Here is an 8,904-nt window from a genome sequence, read left to right on the forward strand (position 1 = left end):
ATCTTGACTACAAAGGAAAGGGTACCCAAGCATCAGCAGCTCATTTCAACTGAATATGATGCAATGACTTCTTGATGTAGATGTTAGTGATTTGAATAATCTACATATCAAATATGACTGCAACCATCTTCCAGGAGCTTTCATTGTGGGTGGCATTATATTATATGGCACCATATTTGTATAATATTTCAACAAAATTAAATGTATGGATGATGCACGTGGGAGGTATCAGGTGACACGGTTTAGGGTGAGGGCAGGGTGAGGGTGACAACTTAGCCCAGTCACCGCAGAGACTGACTCCCCAGTTTGGGCGCGGACCAGTGGGGTTTGATTGGTCGGGTTGAGCCTCAAGATAAAGATGTTAGCAGGCCTATCTGGGCGGCACCAGACTATCAGCTAGGGAAATAGATTTCTGTGAATTTTACATCACATTCAAAGAAATTCATTTCTGTGGCCAGCCAGACATGAAAGAGCAGGAGGACATGCATTTATTTGAGTGCTGAATGATAGAAAAATTGTAGTAATACACATTGCTTTACTCTGTAAGGATTGTTTCACATTTCACATGCGATAAGTGACATTACATTAGCCCAAATTAGCTATTAATATATTGAATAATCAGATGCAAGTTTTAGAAAAAGAAAAAATGACCTAAAATATTCCCAAAACAAACGGTTCATGCAGGTCTCTTGGGTAATAAGCCTGATGCAGTGAATTACAATTTTGTGGTGTAGTAAATTGAATGAAAGTAAGTTACAATTTATATACATTTATAGAACTGTTCTGTAATGTTCTGTTTTACCTCTGCATAACATGAGTCTCCAGTCCATACAGGTTCATTGAAGGCCCTGTATCTTCTTATGCTAGGATAAGATATTTGTAAGCTCTATGAAATGTGTATTTAATATGTACAATGACATATCCATTCCTAATGATCATTTGATGTGTGTGTCGGGGAAGCTACTCTGAAAAGATAGTTTACCAAGCTACCAATTACTTCACACGGAAAGAAGTTAAGTAAACTATATTTTTCTCAATGGTAGCTTATTTAAAAAGGTACTTTGAAAAAGTATACTGAACAAAAATATGAACGCAACATGCAAAACATTGTATGATTTTACTGAGTTACAGTTCATATAAGGAAATCTGTCAATTGAAATAAATAAATTAGGCCCTTGTCTATGGATTTCACATCACTGGGCCCACCCAATCAGAATGAGTTTTTCCCCACAAATGGACTTTATTACAAACAGGAGGCCTCTACTGAGTGCGCACGATGTCACTCTAAACCAGCGGTAGGCAACTAGATTCAGCTTTCTTTTTTTCGGTGAGGATGGTCAGGAACGTAATTTGTACACTTCAAATTTACCACAACTAAACCCAATAAGAAATTATTTTCAATTACAATAATTTCATACTGTGTATATACCTTTCATATATACACACAATTAGTTTTCGGGGGGGCCCCCCCAAAAAAAGAAACACTTGCGGGCTGGTTTTGGCCTGCAGGCCGCCTGTTGCCGACCCCTGCTCTAACACATCTCTACATTGACACTCCCTTGCCTTCTGTCCTTTTAATAAAAGGAGCCGGGACCAGCTTCCTGTTATAATGGCAGGTGAAACTGCCCAGGTGATTAGCACAGTAGCGGTGCGTGGCTAAAATCTATTACAACCTATGTGTTGTGATAATTGCGTTGTTTGCTCTATAACCTGTTAATTCATATGCCTTGCGACCGTGATATATAGGCCTAAAGGCCGAGACAATAAGACAGTGGCAGAATAAATTCAACCACACCTTTGTTTTATCACAAAACCGCATAGCAACTTCTGTCCAGTGAAGTCCACAGAGCATATTGCATGTACAGTAACAGAAAGTTACATGACCTACAGCATGGTCAAGCAAGTTAATGTTTGCGAAATTTTCGGACCACTAAACTATTGATTTAGAACCACAGAGAGTTACCGCAAGTCGCAAAGAAAACAGGAGCTGCCTCCACTATTCCAGCACCATTTCAACTTCAACATCATCTAATCACCTATGCTTAGTCTAATACAGTGACAACTAAAAGATACCAAAAACAATTTACTCCAATCAACGTAAGCTAAATATGATGTGGATGTCCATGTTTCTGATTTCTGTGTGTGTGCAAGTAGAAAAACATATTGACTCACTTTACTTGCAGAGAAAGACCAATGCCATCGTCCTCTCTTTCATGTTGACAAAACGGTCTATCACTCTGTCATACAGTTCACGCTTTTATTTTTGTTGTCCTAGGCTACCTGGCTAAAATGCTTGCTTGCTAGCTTAACTTCCATTCATGGGCAACGTTCGCTAGTTAACATTTGCCTTTTATATCTAGCTACATATTGAACTTCCATCCTCTCAGGCCAGGGGCACAACAATGTATGAATTAATGGTTGGATCAGTATCGCCGTTATAATCATTGGCCAGTACGGAGAATTAAGTAAAACCAGAAGTCCAAATCTCTATCTCCATCCATGGCTAATTTAGGAAGGGGTCAATTTTAGCTAGCTGGCTAGCTAGCCACCGGAGGACAACAACACAATGAGATGCAAAAATTCTAAAAATTCACGTTCTGTCAATGATGTATTCTCTCAATAGGATTTGATAGGAGTGATGCCAAATCCAAGCTGGCTTCCCTTGACACTTTTTTTTGGTGCGCCAGGACCATTCACAGTTGAGCTCGCTCAGTTTAGCTCAATGCTGACTGGCAAATGTTTTATACTTTTTTTGTCAAGGAGGCCAGATGCCTGCTGGCTTCTCTTGCGTTCAATGCTACGGGCGGCAACAATGTCATACTCGTTTTGACCAGACAGCATCAGATAGATGGCCTACATGTAGAGAGACAGAGGGGGCGCTGTTTCGCTCGGATGCGATCTCCTTTGAGATAAATTCAGTATCTTGCGAATTGAAGGAAAATTATGAAACACAGAGACGAAAGATAAATAATTGATTATATTTTTTGGTCCATTTTTTGGGGAAGCCTGGCTTCCCTTGGCATCCATGAATAAACACCACTGGATTAGGGCCTGGGAGTTGGTGGTTTTGAAGTTGGGGAACCCAAATCTCACTTCCTATACTGAACACATCCTTCCCCCGCCCTGCTCCCCTCTTTTCACACAACAATATTTAGGCAACTCTAAACTGTGAAAGATCAATGTGGTGTTCCGATTGTTGTCCCAACACCTCACACACCTCTGTCTTGTCTTCCATATGGGAGGGAAAAGTATAGGGGATCGCTGCCCGAATCAGATCTCAAGTGCAGATCACTGAACTCAGTATGAATTTGGAGTAAATCAGAGTAGGATAACAACAAGAGCACTCACTGACTGGCGCTCCAAGGTCATGTATCTGAATGAGAGGCCGCTGTGTGGTGACTACCCATACCCACTCAACTCTCAGCCCAAGAACTACGGCTATTGTCCACCAGGTAGGTTTGTGTTTCATGGATAGACATTGACAACGTGACCAAATGTTATTGGATATGTTGCATGATAGTGTTCAAGTAGTCCTAATTGAGCCTTCCAATACAGTTATTGCTCTTTTCCTATTGAGAGGGGTATAATTAGCATATGCAGTCTATTGTCATAGGTCTGTGGAAAGAAGCTATAACCAAATAGGCTAAACGTATCCTGAATGACGCAAATAAATACCTTGTACTAGATTGGAAAGATGCGGTTCGGCGAGGCAGTTATTGGGACGCCGGCGGTAAAATCGGGGGTGAAACCAAGCTTTCAACTCTTCAAGTCCGGGTGTCGCTCCAGGGTCGCGAGCTATGGGAACAGTTTGGAGATATAGGAACAGAGATGCTTATCACCAAAACAGGAAGGTAGGATGTGTGGATGGATGATAAATAGCTACCGGTAGCCATTTATAATAATCCCTTGTCCTATCTGTGTCATTTTGTGGGAAAATAAAGGCTTTTTAAGAGTTATGCTGTGTTGGGAGTTTATTAGAGAAATTATATGTTTCTTTCGTAATGAGAATTTACCATTATAATTTCAAGGACAAGTTGTATCGGCTATCCTGCCGCTCTATGTGATTGAATAAGCGATTGAGGCGACCTGTTAGTTCAATCGCGTTCAAATTTACCGCCTGATGTTATAGGCGCATGTTTCCAAACTGCAAAGTCACTGTGACAGGGTTAAATTCTCTGGCAAAGTACATGCTGATAATGGACATGGTCCTGTCTAATGAAAACAAATACAAGGTAGGCCTACCTCACATACCCCTCCCAGCATTACTGTTTATTTCTATTTTGTTATCTATTGGCTACCATGTTTGACAAACAGTTGCAGGGTAGTGATTGTGTTTATAGAGCTTGATAAGCTTTTACTAATGTATGCTTGTATAATAACTGCAGAATGTGCTTTTATTACTGTGTTATCCATATGTATTGACACTATACATCTGTCCTGTGCAGTGGAGTAGGGATCGCTGGGTGGTATTACTGAGCCCCACCTTCCCAACTGCTTCTTCATCCACCCAAACTCAGCCTCCCTGGGGGAGAGGTGGATGCAGTGCCCAGTCTCCTTCCACAAGCTCAAGCTCAAACTCACCAACACCCTCAACTCCAATGGCCTGGTAAGGCTTGGCATGGAAGACCCTGGCACTATCTGTGACACTAAAAGTGCCATGTCACCATGATACTGTTGCAATAGATGATAACCACTGAATGTTAAGTTTGGTGATACAATACAGTAATACATGCTTTGTTTTCATATCAGATACCTCTGTAAATACATCAGATACTGCTGCAGATATGAGGATATCACCATGTAGGTTGAGATGGAGAGTATGTGTTGGCAGGCATACTTGTTTTGGCAGGTTGCCTAGTTTGAATGCAGTGGGTGAGGTAGGAGGTGATACAGGTGCAGGTGTCCCGGTTAGAGGACAAGGACCTGCACCTGTATCACCTCCTACCTCACCCACTGCATTCAAACTAGGCATCCTGCCAACACATACTCTCCATCTCAACCTACATGGCATTGTGTTAAAAAAATAAACAGAACATATTTGCATCAGCATATTTTACATCATAAACAGCATTACTTGTCACATTCCAGCACAATCTCAGAGCCAGTAGTCAAATCATAATTAAAACTCTCCTAAGCATTTACAAATACATTAATTTCAAGGTATAAATTAGAACCTTCCAATATGCAAACATTCCTATCAATATGCGACAACAACTCAACATTCTACCTAATAAACAACAGTGAGTCTTTAAACGTACATTTACATTTACGTCATTTAGCAGATGCTCTTATCCAGAGCGACTTACAGTTAGTGCATACATTATTTAAAAAAAATATTCATACCCCATGGGAATCGAACCCACAACCCTGGCGTTGCAAACGCCATGCTCTACCAACTGAGCTACCTCCCTGCCGGCCATTCCCTCCCCTACCCTGGGCCAATTGTGCGCCGCCCCATTGGTCTCCCGGTTGCGGCCGGGATCTCTAGTGACACAGCTAGCACTGCGATGCAGTGCCTTAGACCACTGCGCCACTCGGGAGTCAATTGAAACATGGAATCTAAACAATCTAAACAATATTGCAGGTTACTTATGTTTGGGTAATGTGATGCACAGATAATAGAATACAGGAATGATTGCTGGAGAGGTTTGTACTACTGCCTTTTCTACAATACTAGCACAGGAGGTTGGTGGCACCTTAATTGGGGAGGACTGGCTCATGGTAATGGCTGGAGCGGAATCAGTGGAATGGTATCAAATACATCAAACACATGGTTTCCGTGTTTAATGCCATTCCATTTGCTCCGTTCCAGCCATTATTATGAGCCATTCTCCCCTCAGCAGCCTCCACTGAATACTAGTAACAGGTATCATATGTTTTGCAGGTGATTCTCCACTCCATGCATAAGTACCAGTCCCGCCTGCATATTGTCCAGTCTCCAGACCCCCACAACCCTCTGTCAGGGGACTACCTGCGCTTCACCTTCCCTGAGGCAACCTTCATAGCTGTCACTGCCTACCAGAACTCAGAGGTAAGGCCAGGACACCTTTAGGATCTCACAGGAAATACTGGAACAACTGTATTCTGATTGTGTTGATTAGAGTGCCCTCTGGAGGGTGAATATGGACAGTGCACGTAAAGTCTGGGATGTCAAATGCTGCTGCTACAAGAGAGCATAATAAGAGATGTGTAATACTATAATTAATGAGGCGTGCTAATTTACCCAACAGATAACAAAACTCAAGATAGGCAACAACCCCTTTGCAAAAGGCTTTCGTGACAATGGGCTGAACAGAAAAAGGTGAGAGACCTTCAGATAGCCTTCTAGTAGCTTGAAACATGAACGGCAACTCTCACTTGAAAGTGATGCAATACTCCTCCCAGTATGACTCAGAATAACATTATCATATTTGTTGGTCAGTCATCTATTCCCCAATATGTTTCTCTTGGTAAACCTGTTATCGCAGTGGGAAATATGATGATTATGCAGAATTGGAATGGTACTTAGTTGACTCACTGATCAATTAAGTGCCATGTTCTTTTACTCTTTACTGGTACACATCACTATCATGTTACTAAGAAACTGTGAATAATGTGAATTCTTTCTTTCTGTAGGTTCAGAGAAAAGGAAGGTCAGAGCTCTGACAAACTAAATGAAAGACAACGCCAGATGGAATCAAAACCTTCAAATGATAGTCACAAAAGGCCTACAGAATTGTTAATGTTTGAAACATCTGTAAGGGAAATTGTAAACACTACACCTAATTTCTAAATAAGGGATTTCTATTTTATACAATGAAAAGTCTAGCCATGATAGTCAAGCCAGCTGTCTATTGAGCTTGCCAAACATGGAAAAGAAAACTGCTCAAGAAAATAGCCAGCAGGTGTCATTAATTCCTCGAGACAATCCGAAGACTAGTAGGCTATCTACAGTACGTAGTCATTATTCTATACCGGTCCTCTAAAGTAAATATTATATCATTTTAAAGAGTTGGTCAAAGTGAAAGGTAAAGGAATCTACATGAATCTTCTCTGTTCTAGCATTCTGGGCCTGTATTCATAAAGTCAAATCCAAATCAAATTGTATTTGTCACATGCACCGAATACAACAGGTGAAAATGCTTACCGTGAAATGCTTACGAGCCCTTAACCAACAATGCAGAGTTTTTAAAAAGTAAGTAAGAAAAATGTGCTAAATAAACTGAGTTGGAGTACTGATCTAGGATCAGTTTGCCTTTTAGATAACGATGAATACGATTACATAGATCCTAGATCAATACTCCTTCTCTGAGACACTTTATGAATACGGGCCCTCTTCTGTCCTGTCCTTAATTGTCTCAGTACGATCCAGACCAGTGGAGTCAGATGATGAGGCTGACGTTACCGTCTCCAGCTCTAGCTCATTGGATTCCCATGGTGCAGCAGGATACAGGACTGATGACATCACGTCTCTCTCTGCTGCTCCTAACCCCATCATCTCTGCCTTCATGAACTGGGGGGCTGCAATTGCAGCCCTGCCCTGTGGCCAGGAGTGATGGGGGGGGGGGGGTCAAGGACCCACAACACAACAGTAGGATGATGAAGATTGTTGGTTTCAGAAACTGTCAATTTATTTCTATCTTAAAAGTGTATTACATCAAATCAGCAGCTATTCATTGTGAACGAGAATCATAAGTATTCTTCTTATCAGTCCAGTATTTCTATAGGATGTTGATTTGTTAATGATTATGATAATCTCACATTTGTATTTATGATAAATAAACTAGGCTAATAATCTGAAAGTGTACTCTGTTGTTCTATTTCAGCCCTGGGCAGCATAAGGAGGCCAGGCATAATTGTTTACCAAACGTTGCCTCTCCTCTCTTCCTCCCACACCTTCCATTGGGCCAGACTCACCACCCAGGGTCTGTTGGCTTCAGGAGGCCCCCGGCACAGAGCAGCAGACCAGTGGGGCCTCACCCACCTCACCACAGAGGACCTGGCGGTCCAGCACCTCACCTCTCCCACAGCAGACCACCACCAGGCCCACCAGAAATAGCCCCAGCAGGCTGAGTTCGACTACCCCCTACCCCTGACCCCCAAGCTCAGCAGGATGCACCTCCCTGAGAGCGCCCTGCGTAGCCTGGAGATCAGCCCATCCTCTCTCGGTGTCCGGCAGCCCCCGGCCCCTCACTGACGTCCTCAACAGGATCCACTGCAGGGCAGGGTCTGGGATCCACTCAGGAAGCTGCTCCAGCCCCAGGCCCAGTATGAGAAGCCAGGCCTGGGGCTGGACAGGGAGCTCCGGCCACCACAGCCTTACCCACCACTACCTGACCATGGGCCAGAGTACATGCCACTCCACAGCATGATGCTCTACCACCATAACAGCTTGATGGACTCTGTGGGGCCACTAAGAGATAGCCATGTGGACGCTAAAGTCCCCTCCTCCTCATCTCTAAAATACCCCTATAAGGCATCTATGCTTGACTTGTATTTTGATTAACAGAGTAACAAGTAAAGCGATTTCTTGTTCAGTAAACACAACAGGTCAGGTAGACATTCACATTTTGCCCCACCACTTGGCGACCTCTAGTGCCACCTCTGAGTAGAGTTGAGACAAATGAATGCAATAGAGTCATTCCAAGCTAACTGTATAGCACATTTCTCTTTGCTATGTTAGACGTTGTTTAAAATGTACATATTTTTCAGTTGTAGGATAGGCAAGTGGTTTGCTAGGATAAGGAACTGGGGATTCTTTTGCCCTGACATTTGATTTGTATAATTAGTAAGGGGAACTAATAATATATCCATCATGTCAGAACTAGAACTCAGTATGTCACTATTTAACATGTTCTCCCTTTCTCTGGACATCGTAAATAAAAGTAAATCATGTGAGATTTTGTGTGAGATGTACCTGTATAT

The 8,904-nt window shown here is 42.4% G+C and overlaps 1 protein-coding gene across 5 annotated transcripts; it reads left to right on the top strand.

Annotated features, from left to right (window-relative positions):
- The first annotated feature begins 3,343 nt into the window (after positions 1–3,343).
- On the top strand, positions 3,344–8,877 carry LOC121573535 (T-box transcription factor TBX6L). Of its 5 annotated transcripts, XR_006002067.2 has the most exons (7): positions 3,344–4,232; positions 4,446–4,606; positions 5,885–6,031; positions 6,231–6,301; positions 6,616–6,736; positions 7,342–7,570; positions 7,806–8,877. XR_006002067.2 is itself a non-coding variant. In XM_041885598.2 (6 exons), exons 2-6 carry the CDS (start codon positions 4,538–4,540, stop codon positions 7,489–7,491), a joined length of 558 nt encoding a protein of 185 aa, XP_041741532.1. In that variant the 5' UTR covers positions 3,344–4,232; positions 4,446–4,537; the 3' UTR covers positions 7,492–8,877. The 5 variants fall into 5 exon arrangements, 4 of the variants coding, with proteins under 4 accessions (XP_041741532.1, XP_041741534.1, XP_041741533.1 ...); XM_041885598.2 differs by having other exon boundaries at positions 7,342–8,877; XM_041885600.2 differs by having other exon boundaries at positions 3,344–3,851; positions 7,342–8,877.
- The last annotated feature ends 27 nt before the right edge of the window (positions 8,878–8,904 follow it).

Source organism: Coregonus clupeaformis, chromosome 9 (assembly GCF_020615455.1).
Source record: "Coregonus clupeaformis isolate EN_2021a chromosome 9, ASM2061545v1, whole genome shotgun sequence".
Classification (NCBI taxonomy): Eukaryota; Metazoa; Chordata; class Actinopteri; order Salmoniformes; family Salmonidae; genus Coregonus; species Coregonus clupeaformis.

Excerpts from the sequence above, each read along its gene's own strand:
- LOC121573535 (XM_041885599.2), top strand. The coding sequence starts at position 4,538 with ATGCAGTGCCCAGTCTCCTTCCACAAGCTCAAGCTCAAACTCACCAAC. Across the intron at positions 6,032-6,230 it reads CTGCCTACCAGAACTCAGAG|ATAACAAAACTCAAGATAGG; the intron begins GTAAGGCCAGGA and ends TTTACCCAACAG. Across the intron at positions 6,737-7,341 it reads TGTTAATGTTTGAAACATCT|TACGATCCAGACCAGTGGAG; the intron begins GTAAGGGAAATT and ends TAATTGTCTCAG.